This window comes from Uloborus diversus, chromosome 1 (genome assembly GCF_026930045.1).
Source record: "Uloborus diversus isolate 005 chromosome 1, Udiv.v.3.1, whole genome shotgun sequence".
NCBI lineage: Eukaryota > Metazoa > Arthropoda > Arachnida > Araneae > Uloboridae > Uloborus > Uloborus diversus.
In genome coordinates this window covers 46,710,983-46,737,902 of record NC_072731.1, presented here as the reverse complement: position 1 = coordinate 46,737,902, position 26,920 = coordinate 46,710,983, and the positions used below count along the sequence as shown (strand labels likewise).

The window sequence follows — 26,920 nt, the reverse complement described above, 5'->3', positions numbered from 1 at the left end:
AGAAAGATGAATTTTGGTACGTAGACTCTAGTGGGATCTAGTTGTGCACCTCCCCTTTTGGTTGCATTCGGGTGTTTCTAAAGGGGTCTTTTGCCCCTTTTTGGGGGGAAATCATTTTTAATTTCGATGTAAACTCAAGTGGTGTTATAATTTGGAGGACCCTTGGCCATGTATCGCCAGTCTTTTGGTCGCCAAGTTGTTGCTGACTTGGCGACAAATTTGGCCACTATTGGTGATATTTAGAGAGTAAACTATTGAATCACATTAAAATTGCCAGCAATGGGGAAATAACATTAAGCTGGAAAAAAAAGGAAGTTATGTAATGCACAAATCAGCTCGTTCTTTATTTCCTTTTACAAAAAAAGGGAGTATTGTATTCGTGAAAAAAAATTCACTCAAAAATCCGGCTTAATTTCTATTTTGCTCACCCCGGCATGAGTGTTGAGATTTTTTTTTCAACCTGACCACACCCGGGTAAGTAAGGCCTAAGAATGTATAGACCCCCGAAATTCCATTTTGACAATCCTCGAGTTAATAACAAAGAATTTTCTCGTGACGTCCGTATGTGTGGATGTACATATGTGCGGATGTGCGCATGTATGTCACATATCTCAAGAACGGTATGTCCTAGAGAGATGAAATTTGGTACGTAGACTCCTAGTGGAGTCTAGTTGTGTACCTCCTCTTTTGTTTGCAATCAAGTGTTTCTAAAGGGGGATTGCCTCTTTTATTGGGGGGGGGGAATTACTGTTAATTTCGATGCAAACTCAAGTGGTGTAATAATTTGACGGGAAGTTGGCGATGTATCGCCAATCCGTTACTCGCCAAGTTTGGTCACCAACTTGGCGACAAATTTGGCAATTTAAAAAATATTCATTTTTTTTTTTTAATTTGGTTTCAATTTGGCCACTGTCGGTGATTTTTAGAGAGTTAACTATTGAATCACATTAAAAGTGCCAATAATGGGGAAATAACATTAGATAGGGGTAAAAGGAAGTCATGTGATGCACATATCAGCTAGTTTCTTATCTCTTAGTTGTCGTTCTTAACGTTCATCGTTCGAGTGTTTTAAAATGATTGAGACAACGTTGGTAACCATTTTTAAACGTTTATAAAAGTATACGTATGCTGCATAGTATGTTATTATTTTCAAACATATCATGTAATTCATCTAATTAACACGTTTTCATTGCTCTTTTCCGTTTGTTTGTTTTTATAACCTACACTCATTTTTAAAAGTCCTTCTCCCTCTCTATTTTCTTTTGTTTTATTCTTTTTTTTTTGGCAAAAACAGTTTTCTTCAACAGCACGAGTCTGCAAGTAAAGAATATGTCTAAGATATTTATACACTTGCTTAGAGATTTCAGCGTGGCAATAAAGAGAAAACAAATCCATCCCGTCAGTTTGTTTTTGTTGCACTCAAGTTTTTTGTATTTAGAGTCAATTCCTCAATATTTTCCCCTAACATTTTGTAATATTTTTGGATTTAGAAATGTATATAAAAACTAAGACTTATCACTCTAATTTTACCAATTATTTATCTAGAATTCACAAAGATATAAAGAAACAACGTTAATGTTTGCAGTGAGCAGTGGGAAGAGCAGTGGGAAAAGTATTTCTTTTTTTAGAGAGAGAGAGAGAGTGTGTTAAGAGAAATAACGATCGTGTTAAAACAAGTAAAAAATTTATGCTGCGTAATAACACTGGTGAAATTAAAGATATTTCAAGATGTTATTAAGTGCCATGAATAAATACAGACAATCTGTCTTTGGCTGATTGTCTGTCCATCATTGGAAAAGCTCCTGCTATGGTGTTTATTCGATCGAGGTTGCCATAAAAACTAAGCTTACTTATTCTCTACAGACGTTTTTAGCTGTTACTAATTAGCCAATCTTAAATATGTCTGAATTGTTTGTATCCAAGTAAAAAGATTGAGTTTTCTCTGGCCCCGAGAAAAAAAATGCAATGCCTTATTTTAGGAAACAATGGAAGAAAAGGGGTCATGGGCATGGGACTTATTCAAGAATGTTGTGCAAAGGTTTTGAGGGACTACTAATTATCTTGACAACTAAAATAATGTGTAACATATGATGACAGCTTGTAACGGTGCGAGATAAGCTTTAAAATTCACTTTAAAATCAAGTTTGGATACAGGAAAACGCATTTACTACTTTTGATCATTTGAAAACTAATACGATATCAAATAACAGCGATTTCAAAACATGAGGTAGCTCATTTTCATATTAATTTTAGATTGTATGAAAATGAAATGCCTAGAAAAAGACTAAAAACACTGAATGGTTTATTTTGAAGAAAAAAAAAGCGATTCTACAAAAAAAATTCATTCATTCCATATTGTTTGGTGCACTCCCGATTATCAACGGTTGGATTATCCGCGTAAGATTTTCAATTTTCTTTTTATTTATTTAATTTTTTAACTGATGATTAATTACTGAATGTAGAAAAATGCACCTATTTTAACGTCGCGAGTGCAAAATCTACTGTTAGACATTCTTATTTCTTTCTCATCCTTTCTTTCAACGATGTCACAATTCCAAAATCACCAACCAGACTAGCTGAAACCTGATTTGTACACTTGCAATTCTCTGATGGATTAGACCAATTGTTCAATAAAAACCGTCGATTATCGATGATAAAAAAAAACCCTTATCTCCTCTGCACGACTTTTGGCCCAACCTAACTTATTCCAAGAAACTATGACCTCAAACTCCAACCCTATTCCAGGAAAACGATCGGTAGAATTCTGCTTCGAACTGACGTCATGTCGAACATTTTTTTTCGGGGGGGGGGTATACGTTTATTTCTCTTTCAGAATTCTAACCTGGAGTTCGAATGCTTTTCTAGTTTAGTGTGTTTTTGTTAGCATTTGCTAAAAGCAGAGCTTTTTATTTCAATTTTTTTTTTGAGCAATCACGATTGCTTATTACTTTCATTTGACTGTTTTGATGTGCTATCATTTTATTTTCCCGCAAGCACCCTCTGCAGCATCACCGTCGACCGGCTCCTCATGATGCTGCTCCTCTAGCGAAAACCGTCTCAAGGTTGCATCCATATGCAACACACACGCGCATACATACACAACTACACAACCACACACACAAATACCTACACCTACACACGCATACACAAACACATACACATACACAAACACATACACACACATGCATACATACAGACACATACACACCTACACCCAACTACCCACACACTCATCACACTCATGCCTACACACAACTTCCCACACACTTATAACACTCATGCCTGCACACAGACACAAACACATATGCCTACACACATACACATTCCGCACCACACACAAACACACATACCCCCCACACACATAAACACACATGCCTAAATACACACACACACACACACTCGTGATTGCGAAAAACATAATTTGAATTCAGGAGGTCAAAATTCGAATTATTTTTATTTATTTATCTATTTATTATTATTTTTTTTTTTTTTTTGCAATTTTATGCTTTAGAAAAGAATTTTTATTTGAGAACACTTTAGACTCGTTTAGCTTTGACTTTTCAGAATAAAAAATGTCGCAGCCTTATATTTTTATATTTCTTTAAAAGGGTACACAAATGACAAACTACGCGTTATTGTGTATAGAAATCATATTTCCTGTATAATAAATAATGGCCCACCAACTGGTCAACTTTTATGAATTGAAAATAGGTTTATTGTAGCTCTGAAACACATATAAGCAAGCAATTCCTAATGTATGCAATATAATACTGTTTTAAATAAATATAACTAAAGTGAATGCCTGAATTCATCTACATATTTGAAAATTAACTGATAGATTTCCTCACACGAAAAGAAGCTACATTATTACAACCAACAAACACAACAAAGCAATACCATTCAATGGAACTTCGCATACGCTTTCTTTGAAGGGGGGGGGGGGGGGGCGGCTCGTTTGGACAGCATTCAAACAACGCAGTAGACAACTGAAGATTTTGCATGCTAACCAGTTCGTTAAGGGGGTCCGGGACACATTTTGAAAATTTTTTTATTATGTACTTTAGAGTTTTGAAATTTTTTGAACTGATTCATCATTTATTTAATAAGCAAAATCATAACATAAATATGAAAAAAATATATTTTTTTATTTAAATTTAATTAGTTTTTTTCAAAAAAATGGGGTTGCTTTAAATTGCTATAACTCAAAATATTGTTGGTCAATTTTCAATTTTTTTTCAAAAAAGTATGCACAAATATCTAAGCTTTAATTTTTATTCGGCGATTTTAAAAATATTGATTCAATAAAAAATAAAAAATATTTGAAGAAAATTTTCGAAAAATTCAAAGATACTTTTTTTTTAAAAAATCATAATTTTTGCAGTAAACGTTTTTTTTAAATTCGCCGAATAAAAATTAAAGTAAATTGCTTGAAAAAGATATGCTCCAAGTTTCATTACTTTATCTCTATCGGTTCCTGACTTATAAGAGTTTGAATGCAGGAAATCGGGAAAAATTGCATCATGGAGAAAAACGCGTTTAAAGTTTTAAAGTTATGTACACATTCGTTAGATGCATGCAACAAAAATAACTATAACTTTCGTTCTATTTAAGGTAGAAATAAGATTCAAACGTCCTCTTAAGCAGAAAAAAACGGAGCAATTTTTCAAATTATAAAAAAAAATTGCAAAATTTGAGGATTTTTGTGTCCCGGACCCCCTTAAAGTTGAAACGAAGTAGTTTATTTCGGTTACTGATTGATTTTGATTGCCTCGGCGAACATCCGCAAAAATCTGAAATTGTTACCTAGCCACTTTTTCCTCTCTGCGATACGTAAAAACCTATGGATATAGCCCATCTTTATCGGCTTTAAAACCACCTGGTATTAGCTTCCCAGCGAATGTTTTTTCTCGTGTAACAACTAGAGTTAAAACTATGCCGCAAGCAAGGCTGTGCCCGAAACCCAATTACTAAAAATGAAATCTACTAGCTATGCGTGAAGAAAGACGTTGCCTTTTTATTTTAATTTTATTGAACGAGAAAAAAACACCGAATAATTTGAATGAAAATATAATTTTGTTTACAGCAGTATCACTTGAAATAAAAATTGCAACCCAAATTCAAATCCGCTCTCAGGCACACCGGAAAACCAGCGTTTTTGTGAAAGGTTTTATTTCCTTCTTCGAGAATTCAAAAACGTGTTTAAAGGAATTTTCGTGCGATTCATCAAAGCAAATACTAAGTCAAGCGATAAATAATTTCAAAGAATATCTTTACTTTGAAATAAATAGGACGCTTTCCCAAAGCAGAAAAGAGAAACGCATTTAAAAAAATGAATCAATAAAAGCAACAAAAGCTTTAAATATACTCAAAAAGAAATTCTAAACGAGGGACTTCTTTAAAACGTTTTATTATGTTGAAGAACTTTAAATAAAGCAAATTCTAAAATATGTATGAGTGTCTGTGAATTTATAACTCGCTTTGTAGCTCTTTAACCGATTTTCATCGATATTCGGTTATAAAAAAAATATGTGGAAAGTGAAAAAGTGCACCTCTTAGCAATTTTTTCAAAAATGCCGTTTTGCTCTTTATTGCTGCTGATTTTTAGGAAAATGTACACTACACATTTGTTAGTATCACTTTGAATAAATATTCTCCTCTTTGCAATTTATATCATTTTGAATCATCTTAATATATTGACGCTAAAAAAAAAATAAAAAATGTCGTGAACGATGGTAATAATTGTTTCCCGCAATGAAATCACAAAAGCATCGTCATATGTGAAGGTAGAAAAAAAAAGAAAAACTATGTGAAAAACACATATTTCATAGCAGCAAATATTCTTCGATTGCTTGCTATTGCAGTCATGATCAGAAATCCTATACATACTGAACTTAAGCAGTAATTTACAACCCTTAAGTCAAAGTTAAGACAGACCTAATGATTTGAAACTGCTGATCTTCAAAAAGCAAAATTATTTAAAATGTTTTTTTTTTTTCAATTCAGTAATTTTTCACAGTATTTTTATTTTTTATATCCAAATGTCAATGGATTTTCAAGATGCAAAAATTGATTGCGTTCGTGTTGCATGATAGCTTTTTGAAAAGAAAAAAAAAAAAAAGCGAACCGGACATGTTCTTTGTTTCCTTCTTTCTTTCCTAATCCTTCTTCCTCTCCCTCCCCCCTTAAAAATCCAATGCCCCCTTGCTTTCCGGATTGTTAAAAACATATGATTTTTCTACGTACAGGTAAAGTTATTTCGATTTTTTTTAAATAAACTTAAGGATCGTTAAATATTTGTGAAAATTTTTGCGAATGACTAAAGCTCTTTTTTGTTTTTATGTTTATGAAATATAATAATAAACATAATTGAATTAATAAATACTCGTATGATGGTGACGGAGAAGCTTTATTTAGTAATAAAGAACTGTTACAAAAACATTTAAATGTATAGAATAATGTAACTAGTTGTAATAACTATACAGAAGTAATAAACATTGCTGAAAAGTCATAGAAAATAATACAGTCGAGCCCGCTTAATGGAATATCGGATAATAGAATATCCCACTTAATGTAATAAAATTCCCATGTACTACACCGTTGGTGTGTGTTATTCTTTTCCCGGATAATGGAATATCCCGCTTATTAGAATAATTTTTCCTGGCAAATTGCCCATTCCATTAAGCGGGCTTGACTGTAATTCGCAAAATTCAAGTAAAATGTGTCGCTTAGGTTTTTTTTCTATTATAATTGTGTTACTTTTTTTTCCGGAAGGGATTTTATGCGTATTGGAGAAAAAATCTCTGAAGAGAGATCAAATTTTTGTGCGTACTAGTGCTCTCCACCGGTTGAGAATCGCAGAGCTAGATTAAAGACTATTTTAGTATATTTGGCACACACACCCTTATCTAGTTTAAATTCTCAGAGCATTTCTGCATCTAAAGGGCTCAAGTGCATCCATGTAGTAGGAAACTGAGAGTCAAAGTTTTCAAAAGTTAATGCCAATCTCCCAAAGGTGGGGCTAAATGAGTTTTGTGCATTGCAGTAGGCTCTGTAAATCAAATAGCGTGAAGTTAATACGCAACCTAATTGAAAAAGATGTATAGAATATATCTCAACATTGCTCTTTATAGCGAATTTTAAATACTATTCTTTATTTTAATTTAAATATTAACTTTTACAAAATCAAAAGCAGTGCATCAACTGCCCATGAGACCCAAGGCCTGCTTTACCGATCCCAGTTTTCCCAACCCAGTTGAGGTGCAAGGTTTATGTTTCCAATTAGGTGGTCAGCCAAACGCGGAACCCTCACTGACTTTGTTCCCAAGCACTTAGTTCCACTAAAAGGATGAACGGCTGAGTCGACCGTGTCCAACCTGAGAATCGAACCTGGGTCTGCGGCGTGGAAGCACGAAGTACTGGGCACTGAGCTATTGGGTTCAAAGATTGACTTTTACCTTGAAAAAATCTTTTAATGTAAAAATTCATCTTCAATATTTTTTTCTCAGACAATTTAAAACATTTTTATTTAAGAAAAATTAACCTAATGTGACTACATATATGCTACTAACATACTTTTTCCTCCACTATTCGATTTCTTTTTCATTTCGAACTTGATTTTGAATAAAGTCGTTCTTTCTTTCAGGAACTTCAAAACAGCAGTTTGTTAGTACAGATCCAGTTTTTGCCGAGCCAATACCAAATATCACAGTAACAGCAGGAAGAAATGTGAGCTTACCCTGTATTGTAGACAATCTCCAAAATTATCGAGTGAGTATAGTAGTCCATAATACAATGAAACCTACAAAACAAAAATAATTCATTGTATATCCCTGTATAGCATTCTAAACAATTGTGTGAATATTTATTGTACGACTATGTACATCTAAATTATATTAGGGAATATGCATTTTTCTAAGTTTGACATCTCTTCTTTAACTGTTTTATTTAACACTAGACAGACGGCGTTTTGCGTATACCTAGAAAGACGAGCAGCGGTCACTTTGACCGCCATACTTAAAATAATAGAAATTTCCTCCTTTTGGGATTTTCAGCCATAGAAAAGATTTGTTTCATAATATCAAAGTTTAATTTAACAATTTAATCCTAATATAGTCTGCAAATAAGTCTCAGATAGCTTTTTTTTATTTTACGTTCGATCAAGTGAAAGAGCTTTTTTCAAGCACACGTCAAGCACAAGTGAAATAGCTTTTTTCAAAAACACATGCTTTACACAATTGGCATTGAGAAAGAGGAAATTTGTAATGCATGTGTTTGATTTAAAAAATATCTTAATATCGCAAGATACCGTACATTACTATCTTTTACAGTATTTCGAAATACTTTTGTTATCACGTTACCTGTATATTAGTCATTAACAGTTTTTTGTTTGGAAGTTAGAACAAATGCTCGTAGTTTTAGTTCCGCATAATTTAATTTCACACTATTTTAATCTTTTTCCTGAGGTATTTACTTATTTATATGCAGCAAAATTGATCAGTGGGGATGACTTGGCGGAAATTGAAGAAATAGGAGTTCTGTTTTTGAAATTTTCTCCTTTTTTTCGGCGTCGGACCCTTTTAACTCTTTCTTTCACTACTTTTTAAATTTTGAGCATCAGTTTTTATTAGCGAGGTTTCTTCTCATTCTAACTCAGAAGAACAATCCTTTTCTGCAAATCTAGGCTCAAAAAAATATTCGCAATAATCTCATGAAAGCAAACTATTCTCATCGCTAGAAATATATTTCTCTTCAGATAAGTCAGACTGTTCGTTCAAACCATAATCTGTTTTAGATATAAATCTGCAACGTTTCAGGAGTTAATGTTCCTATAAGTTTTGCTTGTCAACGGTTCATCTCGACATCATGAAGATAATTATGTGACTGACCACTTCATTATCACCGAAGAAAATAAACGTCAATGCTTCAAGCAAAGCACATGTTTTGGTGCACAAAACAATTCCAGCAAACATTTTTGCAATTTACCTGTTTATATTTCCTTTTTTTAGACCCAAAGTAATTTCACGTGTCCAGTCACATGCTTTTCAAATTTACCTTTCCCAACTTTGCCCCCTGTGCAGATAGCAGAAAACTGAAACCATGCAACCAGCAGGTGTTTCGCATTTTCCTAACAGTTCAAGGAATGAAACCTGACCAACAGGTACTACTCAAGCTCAAAAGAACATTACTCACCCTGACAACTAACAATAGTCCATAGTACACACAACTGATAAGCGAAAAAAGAAGAAAACGGATGCATAAAGAAAGGTTCACTTAGCACTCAAAATGACCGTAGTCAGTCTTTCTAGGTATAAACATTTATAGCAACTATAATAATAATCCTAAAAGGAAAAAAAATTACTGTTGTAAAATCTTAATAAATAGTTAGAAAAAGTCAATGAAGGAAAAAGAGTTTGAAAATTAAACGCAGCAAATATAAGCATTTGAAAATCGTTTGCGGTCAAAATGACCGCTTCCGTCTTTCTAGTGTTAAAAAACTACGTCAAATAATCTTTATTCAACTCTCAATGTTTGAAAATTACTTATCTCAGAGTTTGATAAACAATGTGTCATTCTAAAAATAAGGAGTAAACGACCGTAGTATATTATATTATTATATTTTGCTGGTTATATAGTGTTTGAACGCTTGGAGGTGGTTGAAATGAGGAGATGGCTTGCTAGGACATCAGACACATTTGCGGATAATTTCAGGTTGGGTGTTCAAATTAACATAAACTCACATAGACCTTGCAGGATACGTGCTTTTCAAATTTGTGTGACCAAAATATCGTCTGTCAATGGGGTCCAGGACACACTTTGAAAAACTTTGTAAAATATATTAAACAGTTTAGGGTTTTGAAATTTTTTGCACTGATTCACCATCTAGTTAACAAGCCAAATCATAACATAAACAGATAAAAAATATGTATATACAGTGAAACCTGTGTATAACGATACTGTCTATAACGATACTGTCTATAACAATATTTTTTTGTCCCCAGCAAAATGTCAGCATTAGTAATCAAACTGTCTGTAACGATAACCTGTTTATTACGATATTCTTTTTAGGTCCCAACAGTATCGTTGTAGCATTTTTTTTTAATTTTTTAATGGGGTTGCTCTAAATCAATAACATTCAAAATATTCTCGGTCAATTTTTATTTTTTTTAAATATGCAAAGCTTTATGAGCTTTCATTTTTATTCGCCAATTTAAAAAATATTAATTATCAGTAAAAAATAGAAACTATTTTTTAAAAACATTTTCAGATATATATTTTTTAATCTAAGTTTTTGCATTATATGTTTTTTTTTTTTTTTCAATTTTCCGAATAAAAATTAAAGTAAGCTGTTTGCAAAATATATGCTTCAATTTTCATTACTTTGTTTTCATCAGTTCCTGATTTAAGAGTTTGAATTAAAAAAATCAGGAAATTTTGCATCATGGAGAAAAATGAGTTTAAAGTTTCAAAGTTAAAAATAATATTAATTAAATGCAAACAACAAAAAATAATATGTATATTTCCTTCTTATTTAGATAGACACAAGATTCAAGCGTCATTTTAAACAGGAAAAAGGTCGGAGAAGTTTTTTAAATGATTAAAAACAAATAGCAAAAATTGACAATTTTAGTGTCCCGGACCGTCTTAAACAAAATGCCGCCGGTGCAGGAGTCTGGATATTGTTTCCTTCCTTTTCAGTGTCTACATTATGGACTTGAAGATATCTGGTAGCTATAGTTCTGGATTGCAAAGTCGATTACTGTACAGTTTGGAAGTCCATCAACACACGACAATGCAAGCCTTCTTTTTAATATATAGTGCATTCCATGCACACAATAACGACAACTGCAGTGGAAATGATATTTTCGAAAAATATTATAACGGATTTAAGGTTCAGGCAAGCTCAAAAAGGGGGGGGGGGGCGAAAATAAACTAATTGAACAAACACTAGTTCAACACATCAAAAAATTAAAATTTTCATGGATCACAAACAGAATCTTAGATATGTTTAGGTGGTGTCTTTAATCAAATCTCGTATAGCACTACTGCCAAAACTTACAACACACATACGGGTATTTGATCAATCTACGCGGCCAAAAGTCAATTTTACAGAATGTTGTCTTTACAAAAAAATTAGTTGAGTTTCTAGACGACAGGTGTGAAAACATCATCCCACTCCTCTCTCCTCTTGTCTATGCGCCATTCAGTCGAAATTTGATCGTCGCAATCGGTACATGAGTGAGTCATCGGCATTGTTCCATGACAAACGCCAACTTTGTCAACGATAATTTATTACTGTCCCTACTTCTCGCAAATAAGTGTGATGGATTCTCATACAGCAGGTAATTATTGTTAAGATTAATTTGGGTTTCCTTTATTTTTGATAATTATTAAGTTGAAATTAAGTATTTCAAGAGTTAAACTTTTTTTTTGCTATTATTTTTGTGTAATTGGACATTTCATACACTAATAAAGTTAGATCATGCTATAAACCGTTATTAGTTCAAAAATTTAAAGGTCATAGTAACAAATAATCAAACAATTAGCCGCAGAAAAGCGCGGATAAGGATTGTATACATATTTTGAATGTTTTTGCTCAAAACAACCAAAAATACTTATTTATATTTAAAGCAATTTTCAAGACTGTATTTTGGCTGTAGGTTCCCAAGGCATCTCAGGGGTGAGAATTGTAACCCGTAAATACTTGTAAGATCGCATTCAAAAACTAAATTTGCCTAATTTTGAACAAAAAATAAATTTTCTAAGGGAAGAACTTCTTTCAAGTGAAAATGATACAGAAGATCAAACTGAGAGCTTGAAACGTAATTTTGCGGCATTTAAATTACAAATCAAACAACGGTGGTCAAAAGCTCATAAAAAGGAAGACATATTTTTAAAATACAATCATTCATGGAAAGAAGGAACGTTTGAAACTCCTGTGCTTACACAAAGTCGACCAGGCCGACCACAAAAGTTATTTCAAAAGTCAAGTAAAAGAACCAAAAGGAGGAAGACTCAGGATGTTAGGTCTACTGTGGAAAGAGACATTATCATACACGCTGCCCAAGTTGAGTTGCGGAAAAGTGGTAAGCGAGATGCTTCTGATATACTCAAAGACATCATCAAGCACTCTAACACGAGCAACAAAGAACAAAAGATCGTTTTCTGAATCAAGCAATGAGAAAAAGTCTCGTCTTACGCCATTATAAGCATTGTCAATGTTTGTTGAAGCCGATTTAACTCGTCAACAGTATGAAGTTATAAGTAATACTAATAAGAAGTTTTTTCCTTGTTACACCCTTTTAGAGAAAGCGAAAAAATAATGTTACCAACCTACAGAATCGTGCAAAACAACATCCACCAGTGCCGTACTTCAAACCCTCTTCTAAGCAGCATGAGAATGTTAAAAAGAAAAAAAACTGAACAGTTTTTTGCAAGAAACATTAGCTTTGATAATGCCTGCGGCGATGCCTGATTCCGAGTCCTCGGAGACCGAGGAATGATAAAAAACATAACTAACTAATTTTATAATTATACTTATGTAACATTAACTAATTCTGTAATAAAACAAATGTAACATTAATTATTTTTTTAATTATACAATAATTATGCCAATTATAAAATTATATAAAGATAATCATATTAATTGTTTTAAAATTTTAATTTTATGGTGTTTTTCTATTGTAAATTGGATATCTTAACAGTAATATATACAGTGGCTCCCAAAAGTGTTCGTACACTTGGAAATTTTTTAGTAAAACCAAAATAACTCAAAGCTGAATTCGAATATAAAGTCCAATATTTTTTCACATCATTCCTATGTCATTCTAAATATAACCCATTGGTTTTTTTTCAAAATATTGACGGATCTTCTTTTAGAAATGGGTCAGAAAACGAAGAGACAGAGAAATAACACGCCACAAAAGTCATCGTACACTTATATATTTTCGAATAAATTCATGATTAAAATTATCATATGCCGTTTTATTAATATTTTTGCATTGTGTTGACCCTTATAAGTCATTTGGATTTAATTTTTGGTTTATTTATTCCATAATATATTGCTTATTACTGTAAAATGGCTGATATTCGTAAAAAACCGCAAACGCCATTCAAAATTTGAATTTTTTTCCCACAGTAGTGGTAAATTGGTTTGAAATGTCTCTAAATTAGTTAATTTATTTGTTTGTATAGTAAAGTGCTTGATAAAATGCTTTATAGAAAGGAATCGGACCGAAAACAAGGTAAGAAAAGATCAACCGGCAAAGTTGACAAAACGTGATCGTAGATTTAAAGTTAAAAAATTTATGAAAAATACACATTTTAGTACTGTAAAAGTTTCTGCAGAGTAAAATGAAACATTTTACATTTACTTTTCACTTAAAATTGTTCGCCAAGTTCTTTGATTAGCTGGATTAAATGGGACCTCTTCCCGCAGAAATTTTCTTGGTCGTGCGAAAAACAGAAAGCTTACGCTTTTCGTCCCAAATCAATGATAAATAAGCTAAAAACAGTTTAGAATCATGTCTTACTTACAGATAAAAATTAATTTAACATTTTTGGTTAAATTGTTGTATAACTGTAAGTAGAAGAAAAAATTAGGAACTTAATCTTAAGAACTTAGTTGGATCAGTTAATCAGGACGGTGAAGGTGTTTTAGTGTGAGGGTGCATATCAGCATCAGGACTTGGTAGTTTGTAATTTTTTGATGAAATAATGAATCATGCTGTTCCTTTAAATATTTTAAAAACCAATTTTGAACTCTTAGCCAAAAATTTGGTTATTGAAAACAACTTTGTTTTTTATCAAGATAACGATAAGAAGCACACGGTTTTCAACGTTTGCGTCTAGTGCCTCGAAAATTGTCCTAAAATTTAGAAAATACCCCCTCAATCTCCAGATTGTAACTTAATGTAACGTATTTAGAGATATCTGGAGGCTAGATTACGAAAATAGGGCTTTAAAACGAAAATAGAGCTAGAAATAATAATACTCGAAGTGTGGTATAACACTTACTCAGAAATTACGCTAAAAAAAGAAAGAAAAAGAATGAAATCTATTCCCAGATGTTTAAAAGGTGTTATGAATACTGTATGATATTCTACTAATTAATAACTTAATCAAAAGTTAGATTAGTCAATAATATATAGACATTTTATAAAGTGTACGAAGACTTTTGTGAGATAAAATTTACGGCACTTTTCGGTTTTTGATTTTTAAAAAATTAAGTTTTAATATTTTTTAAATACTTTTCATGCAGTTTTGTTAAAAATTGATCATAGATCTTATAATTAAATACCTATTCCGAAATATTAATTCTAACCAATGATTTGGGGCCTATTTCGTTGAAAGTCGAAGGTGTACGAAGACTTTTGGGAGCCACTGTAGTAATGGTTGAGACATCCTTTTTTTTTCATTTAGCGTTGATATAAATCACAAAATAATTTTGGCCGCGTAGATTGATCAAATACCCGTATGTGCAACGGTAAGCAACAGTTATGGTAAAACTAGCAGTTATTTTTGTACGAAATGGCATAATTTAATAAATATTTCTTAATATGAAGTTCCAATAGGTTTCACTTCAACACTGCACCTATTAATATGGCGCTTTGGAATAGAAAATGATATTTTAGTTAGCAATTCAATATCCGATCTTTAGGAGTTTGCGGCAATTAAAAGATAGTGAAACAATTTTGTAATGAGGTATACTTTATCAATTTTCTTGCCTTTTGAAAAATATACTTTACTGGTTTCTTGTATCAACAAAATGGAACCTTTAAGTCAGCGGCTTTTTAATTTGTTTGTTTCTAAGTTATTCATTTATTCGTTACTTTTTCTAGAAAGAAGAATTAAGTTTCTACAAATATAAAGATCATGTTAAAGTCATAAAACCTATTAGAAAGAAAACATCCACACATTTAGATATTAGAGCTAAATATGTTTCGAGTGAGCTTTTACCGTAAATAATAGAAAGGTTTTTCGTAATTATATCTTTTTTCGTCACTTGCATTTTCATTTGGTATACTTATTCCTACTCCAGAATTTATTCAGTCTTCGTGCATTTACATGTAAAAGTATCAACTTGGTGGATATTTAAACCACTCAAATGCTATATGACTTTGTAACCAAGTTTTTTCGTTACATCGGATTAATTTTATCAAGAATTTGCAATTAACTATGTGTTATGATAATAGTATGTGAATTCCAACGGTAATGGAAGGACTGTTTTTACAAAAACATTGAAGGATTTCTGTCTGTGAGCATATCAAAAAATATATTTTTGTTCAAAAACTGATGCATGGACTCACGCATGCAGACACATCATAGTAAGTTGCTAAAAAGCCGAAGCCAAGAACTTTTAGTTCGTAACTTTTTTTTAAATAAATTTTAAAATCTTTAACGGAAGGATATTTTGCGACATGATTTTCACGCTATCATGTTCTTCCCAAAAGTTCAGCTAAACTGTAAAAGGGAAAATTGTATAAAAATTAGAGCACATACGGGAGTGTTCAATCATTACAATTTCACCTCTAGTTTTAAAAAATAATTATTTTACGCATATAAATTATGCATTTGTTAAATGTAACGGAAGGACAAGAAGACCAAAGCAAGTAAACTTGGTAAATTTCAACTAAAAAACATTTATCCAGGTAATACAGCAGTCTAAAATAATGATATCTAATACCTGAGCCATTTGGTACAATTCAGAATTTTTAAATACTCAATAATTTTATCAGATTCTATAGAACATTTACCTTTTTTCTCAGGAAATACAAAGATCATTCCCACATTATTATGCATTCTCAAACAAGCTATTTCTATACCTGTATCTTCTATATGAAGTACCTGTCCAATATTGCCCTTTGTTAATTTATTTCCCTTCCACCCAACTAACAAAATTTGTCCAAACGTTGATGAATCATTTGGCATATTTTTTTATAATTTGGTGTTTTTGATTCAGCTGTATCTTCATTTTTAACATTATTTATAACTGTCCTCAGTCTATTGACTTTGAAGTGACTTCCTTCGATTGTTGAAGTAGATTTGTTGAAGTACTATATTCAATAACGTAATTTGTTACAGGGTTCAAATAGTGCGTATTTTGTGTGTCAGAATGAGAATGGATATTACTCCATCTTTGTAAAAGTTGATTTTTTAATTTACTGACCTCTTCGTAGTACGTTGAACAGCTAAACTAGTGCTCTCAACATTTCTTTCCTGTGACTTGTGGCAACAAATCTGAAAGCAGTTTTAATATTGTGTTGCTCCAATATAAATTTCAATTTTGTAAGCAAATGTTTCTGCTTGAATTGCCTTGTCATATCACAAAGATGTCATACCAAAATGGTTTTCACATGCTTAGAAATTTTTCAGTGTAATTTTCATGATTTTCAACACATACAATGGAAGAAATAAAATCACAAAACATTTTGGCAAAAATTTGAATAAAAGTTTATTTTTTAAATAAAAGAACTTATAATTTATGTTCAAATATATTACTTATATATGTTTTAAATGTGACTACTAACTTTAAAGAATATTTTGTTTTCTACTAGCATTTTTAAATATTACCCTGTATCAGCTTATAGTTAAATGTTCTTCCATTACCGTATTCTTTTGTCCTTCCGTTACCATTAAAAACTATAAAAATCAAATATCTATTAAAATTTTAACTGTGCCTCCTTGACAAGGGACAAAATTCTGCTTCGCGTAAAAAAACATTAGTTTATATACCCCATAGGTTCTTAGTGAACTAATTGAGATGCAGTATTTCGGTAACGGAAGGACATCAAATTGTCACCTCAGTAATAGACCTATTTCATATGGTTGAAATAAAAGAAATTTGAAATTACTTACCAAAAGGTTTAAATAGACATTCAAAAGGTTAAAAGTTAACCTAAATATTATTTGCTCATAATAAATATATTCAAATTACAGTATGCAACAAAACAGATAGTGTTTGCTCTGAAAAACATAAAGAGAAAACTTGATTTTGAACTTGGTTTTCTGAAAATCATCAAACTATTTCGGAAAAACAGGTTAACATTCAAGAACTTCATTTTTTCCGAAGAGAATAATACATGACAAGTGGCAGAATATTAATTTTTTAAAATTCAAGTGTCATGTCTCAATTTTCCTGGAATTCACCAGTAATTTATATAATTTTTTAAACAATTTTAATCCATTTCACAATTTACTACACACCGTTGTCCATTATTTAAGCAATATTATTGTTTTTTTATTATTTTTACTAAACTTAGCTATCTGTTTCAATGAAAAAAATACGAAAAAAAAAACATTTTGCTTTTAGCTAAATAAAATTTCACTTTAGCAATATGAACTGTACCCAAAGAATTTCCTCTCGTTCTCCAACCACGAACATCTTTCCAATGCACATGTAAAAGAGAACCATAAAATGAAGCTTATCTCGAAGCATAAAATCAGTGAATATTTTTCCCAAACCTTAATGCAGAATAATGGAACCAACTTTACTACATCCCGTGATCTCACTTTAAACGCTTTACAAACCGCAATGAAAAGATCTGAAACAGCAACTGACTCTGGGAATCAATTGAATAAAATAGAAGTGCACGAAGTATGTTAACTTGGTTTGCTCCGAGGATAAAGTTTCAGGGTTGTATTTATTTATGGCATTCATTTGGTACGGTAAATGCCTGGTTCATCTCAAGCCCTCGCCTAAATGGTTTTCGTGACTCTAAATGGGGATAATTTGCATCGGAAACAACATTTATTCTACAATATATTCACATTTGTTTCAGTTTCAGGTACAAAGAGAGAGGGAGAGAGAGTTTTCCAAAAGTTTCTAAGTACTGAAGAAAATAAATAAATCTTATTTAGTTCTAAAATTGAAGAAAATTTTCCTAACTAAAATCTATAATGTGTTATGAGTATGATAGCATTTTGATCGAAGTGTTTTCAGGAGTCTTAACTAATGGTTCATCCCTCGATACGTTAAACCCGCTCACAATAAAAATTATATGGTATGTATTTCTTTAAAATAACGCGGACGTTTACATATATTTTACATTCAAAATGAAAATCACAAAAACAAGAAAGAAAAAAGACCTAGTTTCATAGATTTGAAATATTTAATGCAGTTGTAATTCATACAAAGTTCAACGAGTTTCTAATTAACAGATATAATCTCAGTAGACGCGATTTCCTCCCAAGATGAAACATTTTTATATTAACAATGCATTGAAGAATTTATACGAACACTTATTAAGAAACATAAACTGTTACGATCATTACAATGCACAGCTAGATATGGACGTATTTAATGCGTATTTTAAGCTTTCGTTAGAGTAATACTGTAATAAAGTAAAGCTGGACTTAGACAATATTGAATTCTTTCTTAAGTATTCCTCCTTAAAGTAAACCAAAAGATTTTTTTTTAAACTGGGATTTCAGTATAAATACCTTGTAAACCTGATACGAAGTCATTCAACTCAACTTAGTACCCATAGCACTTCCCTCATCAGTAACTGCCTTAAAAGTAACCATTAGCAAGGTCACACTTCATCATATTAGAGTCACAACGCTAGTAAAGCACATTTTATACATGATTTTGACTTTGACAATATTGGCTTCCTTTTTAAGTACCCCCTCCTTAAATTTAAGCCAAAAGATAACTTTTTTTTGACTGAGAGATAAGTAAGGTGAATTTTGAAAGCGTACTACATAGTTATTCAATTCAACTAATAGACCAAGAGCTGACCCCCGCAAAACGCGATTTATCTCTTTTATGGCTTGTGGCCGGTTAAAATAATAAAAAAATGCAATGAAAAAACTTTGGCTCTAATCCCCCCCCCCCCCACTAATTTTGGGTCACACGGCTGTGTAGGTGGATGAAAGGTCAAAAAAAGAAAAATATTAAAGTGATGAGTTAAATGGCTAAAAATTATATAATAACATTTAATTAATAAGAAAAAACACGTAGCAAATTTCTCCCCCCAGCTATGTTGGGGCGAACGTGGTGCCCCCACTGGTAAAGTATCGATTATCAAACTAAAAAAAAAAATGATCACTTTCGTGGGGGGGGGGGGAATTTTACAGGGTATTAGTTTCATTATTTTGATTGCCAAAAAAAAAATCCCCCCCCCCCAGTAACTATGGGTCAATTTGTCAAATAAAAAATTTTTTTGCTCCTCTCTATTTGGTCCAAGTCGAGTATTATTCGAACTTACGCATGACTGTTTAAGTTGCAAAAAAAACCGCAAAGTTTGAACGTTTATTCCTTAAAAAAAACTCGTAGCAATCTCCCCCCCCCCCCCGCGGGGGGGGAGATTGCTACGCGGTGCGCGGTTTTACAACGTGGTGCCCCCCCGGGGGTGAATTATCGATTGCTTAAATAAAAAATGATCACTTTCGTGGAGGGAATTTTACAGGGTATACATTTAATTGTTTTAATTGCAAAAACAAATCTCCCCTCTCCAGCAATTATGAGTCTACAAGCTGCAGTGCTCGGCGTTGCACGGTCTACCTCAAAAATGTACGTGTATTCGACGTTTCAAACATTTTATACAATTATATAAATTTTCCCGTTTTCATTACATTTCTTATTGCTGCTCCACTCCTATTAGTCAAAGCGCAATGTTATTATAGCCTATAGCCTTCCTCAATTCAACACAAAATGAATTTTTCAGTTCGAACCCGTTGTCCCTGTAGACCAAGAGCTGAGCCCCCCAAAACACGGTTTATCTGTTTTATGGCGGGTGGCCGGTTAAAATAACTAAAAAAATGTAATTAAAAATTTTGGCTCCAATCCCCCCCCCCACCCACTATTTTTGGGTCACACGCTGCGTGGGTGGATGAAAGGTCAAAATAAAAGAAAAATATTAACATAATAAGTGAAATGGCTAAAAATTATATAAACAACATTAAATTAATAAAAAAACCACGTAGCAACCCCCCTCCAGTTATGCTGGGGCGAATGTGGGAGCCCCTCCCCCCCCCAGAAGGGAATATCGATTGTTAAAATTAAAAAATTTGATCACTTTCGTGGAGTTGGGGATGGGGACCTTTACAGGGTATTTGTTTCATTATTTTGATTGCCAAAGAATCTCTCCCCCCCCCCCCAGTAACTATGGGTCAATTTGTCAAAAAAAAAAAAATTTTTTTTCTCTTTATGTGGTCCGAGTCGAGAACTATTCGAACTTTCCCATGACCTCTTAAATTGTAAAAAAAATTGCAATTATTTATTCGGTAAAAAAAAAAAAATCCCCCCCCAGCTATGTTGGGGTGCACTTGTTGCCCCCCTCAGGAGTGAATTATCGATTGATTAAATAAAAAAAAAAGATTACTTTCGTAGAGAGGGGGGATATTCTCGGAGTTTACATTTGATTGTAGCAGGACCCCCCCCCCCCCCAAAAAAAAAAAAAAAATTTGAATTAGAAATTTTGAAATATTTTTCAAAATGAAAAGAAACAATTCAGCGTCCGTACATCTGCTTCTACCATTGTGAGCTCAGCATGAAAAGAAGGAAAGGGAAAATATACGCCTGTGATGATTTCTTCTTGCTATTTCGAGGGCAGTTTCGTCAGTGATCAACTGTAGCCAACACAGTGAAGTCGTTATAGCTGTTGGTTTTTCTTTTCGGAGCACGCTGTACCGCATCCTTAAACTGAAATCGTAAAAAAATCCTTTTTTCAAAAATATATTTTGATGTTTTTATATTATGAGTGTTTTAAAGGGTAATTTTAAGTGTAGCCAGCCATTAGATAAAAGATTGAATGTTTTGAAAGAAACTTTATTTGAAGGAACAAAAGTTTCAAAGATTCGAAAACACTGAAAACTGAGATTCCGTGATTTAGATTTTTCCGAGTTCTTAACAGAAGCAGATCATCGAGATTGTAGGAACATTTTTATCAAACTATATAGACACTATCACAACCAATATGCTGAAGGTAAATAAATCTATATGAATTATCAAATTATTATTTTAAAAATTCATTTAACGCATCGGATTAACGCATTAAAATTTACAAGTAAAAAAAAATCGTTATTGCAATTTTAACATAAAATCACTTTTGTTTGTGAAATAAACTCATAATTACTGGGGTAGGGGGAGATTTTTTTCTGCAATTAAAACAATTAAATGTATACTCTGAAATTCCCCCACGACAGTTACTTGTTTTTTATTTAATCAATCGATAGTTCACCCCTGGGGGGCACCACATTGTAAAACCGCGCACCGCGTAGCAACCCTCCCCCACAAATAGACGGGGGGGGGAATTTGATACGAGTTTTTTTAACGAATAAACATCCAAGCTTTGTTTTTTGCAATTTAAGCGGTCAGGCAAAAGTTCAAATGGTACTCGACTCGGACCAAATAAAGAGAAACAAAAAAAAAAAAAAAAAAATTGACACATTGATCCATAGTTCTGGAGGGGGAGGGGGAGAGATTTTTTTTTTTGCAATTAAAACAATTAAATTTATGCTCTGTAAAATTCCCTCCACGAAACTGATCATTTATTTTTAATTTAATCAATCGATAATTCACCCCTGGGGGGGGGCACCACGTTGTAAAACTGCGCACCGCGTAGCAACTCCCTCCATAGGTGTGTGTGTGGGGGGGAATTTCTACGAGTTTTTTTTTTACTTATAGACGTTCAAACTTTGGGTTTTTTTGCAACTTAAACAGTCATGCGTAAGTTTGAATAATACTCGACTTGGACAAATAAAGAGGAACGAAAAAATTATTTTTGACAAATTGACACATAGTTACTGGGGGGGGGGATTTTTTTTGGCAATCAAAATAATGAAACTAATACCCTGTAAGATTCCCCCCCCCCACGAAAGTGATCATTTTTTTTAGTTTAATAATCGATACTTTACCCCTGGGGGGCACCACGTTCGCCCCAACATAGCTGGTGGAGAAATTCGCTACGTGTTTTTTCTTATTAATTTAATGTTATTATATAATTTTTAGCCATTTAACTCATCACTTTAATATTTTTCTTTTTTTGACCTTTCATCCACCCACGCAGCCGTGTGACCCAAAATTAGTGGTGGGGATTAGAGCCAAAGTTTTTTAATTAATTTTTTTTATTATTTTAACCGGCCACCCGCAATAAAAGAGATAAATCGTGTTTTGGGGGGTCAGCTCGTGGTCTATTAGTACCAAAGACGCGATATCCTCCCAAAGCCTTTCCCCAAAGTCCTTCAGTGAACTTCAACAAGTGGAGAAGTTATTACTGAGGTCAAGCTTCATCTTATTAAATCCACAACGCCAGTAAAGACCATTTCATACATAAACTTTTGACTTTGAATACATTGAATTCCTTTTTAAGTATTCCTTCTTAAATTAAAGCCAAAGGATAAAATGCTTGACTGGGATTCAAGTAGGAATGCCTTTGTAATCCTACTACAAGGTTATTCAACACAATACTAAAAACCCTTCCCTGATCATTGAACTCCCTAAATAGGAGTAAACATTGCCGAGGTAAAGCTTCATCTTATCTAAGCCAAATTGCGAGTAACTCACGTTAAATGTATTAATTTTACCCAATTTATTTCAGGTAGCATGGATTCACACCAATAGATATACACTTTTAACCCTCCAAAACAGAGTAATAACAAGAAGCTCTCGATACAAGGTAAGCCACAACAGCCATCGGACGTGGTGGCTTCACATTTCAAATGTTCAAGAACGAGACCGAGGGGAATACATGTGCCAAATCAATACAATCCCCATGATGACACAGGTGGGATATCTGGAAGTTGTGGGTAAGTAGTGAATCGATGATTCGGATTAATCATTTAATGATTTAACTTTTCATCTATTCTTTTATACTCATTGCTCTCTTTTGTATTTCGTTCTGTTCCTTTGCTGATTTTAAAAAATAACGTTGATATTAATTTGAATATGGTCTTACAAAAAAAAAAAAAAAATAGTGTTTGTGAATTATTTAAAAAAACAACAACAACAAAACGCAGAATGAGTACATAAAAATCTAATATGCTGCGGCTAGTACGTAACATGTTCTATGCATTTCATGCAAGTGTCGCGTACTTATTTTCGTAAGAACGAAAAACTGGTGTTTTAGAGGTTTTTGCAATACACGGTTTATGAACATCAAAAGACCCATTTTTTTGTCATGACTTTGGATGTGACTAACGCACTATCCTTCGATGAGCATCCTTTGGAATATAAGTGAGATACAAATTTGTTTTTGTACCAATCATTTAATAGGACTCTAAATGTAATCGAAAGAGTTTCTTTTTAATCTTGATTGCGCTATTTTAAGAAGTAATATAAATAATCAAACACAAGTTATTACACATGAAATACACCGCCAAATCAGTCATTTTCAGCCGAGGACTCCAGTTTCGTGCTTGTTAGCACTCATCAGCCCGACAAAGGAAAGTGACAGAACTGGAGATGGAAAACCTCTTAAGGAAGCCAAGATTGTCAAACAGACTGGTAGCTAAAACATAATTAGTACAGACCAGACGAGTGACCGAAGCAATGGTTCGGTTCAACTCGAAGATTGATGGCAAGGCATGGTATATTCATATGGCTGGGCTGATGAATGCTAATAAGCACGAAACTGCAGTCCTCTGCTGGAAATGACAGAGCTGGCGGTGTATTTCATGTATTTCTGCTTTCGCCCTGGCTAATGGGCGGTAATTTACTGAATATGAGCTTCCATTAAAAAGTGTTTTTTTTTTTTTTTTTAATTTCCAATGGCTGGCAGCAAGAAAAGTTACAAAGAACAAAATAGTAAAAACAAAAACAATACACAGAACAAAGAACAATACAGGAACAATAAAATGAAATATTTAGCTGCCCATACGCTCTCTTGCTTTCCAATAACGATCACACAGGCTATGTCTGGAAAGTTGGCAGCAAGTGTGCAGGTGGCGAATGTCCATTTCCTCGTTTGAATTGCAAAGATGACAATTGGGACTCATGACAATCCTCAAGCGGTGAAGATGTTTTGGTAAACAGTCATGGCCAGTTAAAAGTCGAAGCAAGGCTACTGACTCTGCTCTTGGTGCTGAAGGGACAAAACCACGGTTTATAAACCAAACTTTGGTTGCTTCTAGCTTTTAGGTCTTGCCAAAAAAAAAACTCTCGATTTTTTCCTCATATATAATTTTATTGCATTGAATGAGACTGTCTCATTAGATAGTTGAACAATAGCAGACCCCATCTTAGCCAAAGCATCAGCGAGCTCGTTTCCTCTAATCCCACAGTGTGCAGGAATCCACTACAACACCACTAAAAAGTAATAATTTAAAAAGGTTATAACGCATTTTTACCTAAGAAATCATACATACAATAAACATTTCCTAAGCAACAAAAATTGTGCTTATTACCTCTTTTAGTTATTTGTTTTTTTTAAATATATGAGGCGTCATATGAGGGAAAAAAATGTCAGTTTTATCGTGGGATGGCACTTAAGTTCATCAAACTCAAATAAAATTCGGCATTTATGAGGGTTATAATAAAAAACCTAACAATGTAAAAATCAAACTGCACTTTCACGTTAGTGTAATAATCAAAGAGATAAATATACTTCAATAAAAAGTGTAGTTAAAGAAATACTTTCACAAGTAGTATAATGGAGTTGTTTCCTTCAGTCAAAAGTACTACTTTTAGTCACTGAAATTGACAGAATGAGTAAAAAAAATAACATTAACCCAGAAAATACTTTCATTTTTCCAACAGTTATTTTTTTAATTAATTTCTTAAAATGTCCGATTTTGAAAACAAGGCGTGGTCTTTCTGACGTTACAAATGATACAATTTGGCGCATATTTCTTTTGCGTTTCCACGTTATGATAATCAAGAAGCGAATTTAATAATGCGCTCTACGCTTGCTATCAACCATACTGTTGCCAATACACGTGAGTAAAGATGCGAATTAAATATTTTTCTCCGTGAATGGCAACACTGAATGGCATGTCATCCTTTGTGATGTCACACGACAGAAACGTAAACAATGAAAGCGTATTTGTTTTTAAATATTTATTTAACTTGAAAAAATTATTTAAAAATGGTCAGATCCTATATTTTTAAACATGCTCTTTAAGAAAAAAAATACTTTTAAAATTTTGGAAACGACCCCATTGCATCCATGTTCAGAATTATCAATTTATTTTCCATCACTGAAACGTTTTTGCTGAAGTAAATGAAATCCGATCATTTTTTGAATGCTTTATGCGAAAGAAAACTCATTTTTTTCTGCAGCTGAACAATCATTTAATATTTGTTTATTAAAGTTAGTATATTTTAAACAAATAATATTTTTAATTAATAATATTTAATTAGTTTTTCCAGAAATCAGTTATTAATAGAGAACATATGATTTCCGGCTGAATCTGACAATTTTTATTTATTTTTTGTCACATATTAGTCTGCGAATAAAGGAGAAAAAAAACATGGAACAAACTATTTACCAAAATGTAACAAAACTTTTGTGAGAAAAAATAAGACCCATCTTTGTTTAGGCTGCCTAATTTTATTTATTTCCTTTTTGCACTGAAGTGCTACATTAGAACAAATGAAATTAAGACCTTTTAAAGTTTTTTTACCACACAAATGGCAAAAGTCAACTTTCCAGAAAATTTCAGCTCCATTTATTTAGAACAGTGTTAAAAATTACCCGGCATAAAAAAAGACAAGAAGAGTAGGAAAAACAACAAAAAAGTTTACTCTTTGGAGTTCACATAAGGGCAACTTCGCACAAAACCAATTTAATTACACAGACTTCTTAGTATTATCCGCTGGAAGAAAGAGACGAAATAAACTGTAAGAAAAGAAAACAATAGCAGAAATGGCTTCATAAGGGCTATAACACTAGCTCAGGAAAGCGCACAAAAGAAAATGTTTGGATGAAAGGAGTTTTACCGTACGCAGGAACTTGTATCAAAGAAAATAGTTTTTCAACGCAAAGTTTTCTTCCTTTTCATTGCTTGTTTTTAACTATTAAAGGAAATATTTCTTTTTACTTTTGTTGTTAGTTTCTCTTGGATTCGCCCTACTTTGAACGCAATAATAATAACGTTATTAGTCAGAAAATTGACTTCCATCTTTTATTAACAGAATGTTTTGTTGTAGGAAGAGTTAAAATACCTTAGTTTGTTTGTATGGTATTCACCAAATAAAAACGATTTTTAAAATGCTATTACAAGTGAAAATAAAAATTTAGTTCAAAATCATTGCGACGCTGGAAATTTAATAATATTAAACTCAACCGAGTGATAACTGCAAAATAGTTTTACGAAAAAGTGGTAATGGACAATATGTATACAAAAATAAAAATGAATGATTACGTGTTTTTTCTTTTTCGGTAAACCGAGTCAGTTTATTCTTATTCAGCAATTAAGAAAGGATACTAATTTCTAAACATTACATTAAAAAGTTATTTAAAGTAATTTTCCTCTTAACAACCATTATTCTCTAATTACGACTCGCAATGATTTCGACTATTAAAACAAAACCTGTCCCTAATTCTAGGTTATGTTACTTTTTATTACTTTCTTCTAAATCTAGTCTATAGAAAAAAGTCTTGGTTTCGTGCAAATTTTTAAGTTTCGAATTGTGTCGGATACGATCGTTTTCAGGTGTGCTGAGTCTATTTCTACCATTTTTTGAACATGTCTGTGTGTGTGTGTGAATGGGTATGGGTAGGTGTGGGTGTTTGTGTGCGTTGTATGTGTGTGACCGGTTTTTTGTGGCCGCTCTACAGTAAAACCTAGAGCATGAAATCGAACGAAATTTGGAATACATATGTGCCCCCTATGTGAAACAGCGCCCATTAGTTTTTGGCGAGAATTCCTCCAAGGGAGTGTATCAATAGCCGCGATCACAACACACTTTTCTAATCCGTAAATCCCCGTACGGCTCCGCAAAAAAACGATTGAAAAATTCCCCGTTTCTATGTAAAAAGAG

At 32.7% G+C, this 26,920-nt stretch overlaps 1 protein-coding gene across 1 annotated transcript in view; it reads left to right on the top strand.

Moving 5' to 3' along the window:
- The window catches only part of LOC129234403 (lachesin-like), a 123,177-nt gene that overhangs the window by 77,065 nt on the left and 19,192 nt on the right, over positions 1–26,920 (top strand). Inside the window, exons 2-3 of the mRNA XM_054868398.1 lie at positions 7,643–7,767; positions 22,539–22,746. Of these exons, the coding sequence (XP_054724373.1) occupies positions 7,643–7,767; positions 22,539–22,746 (333 nt within the window). The remainder of the gene's footprint in view (positions 1–7,642; positions 7,768–22,538; positions 22,747–26,920) is intronic.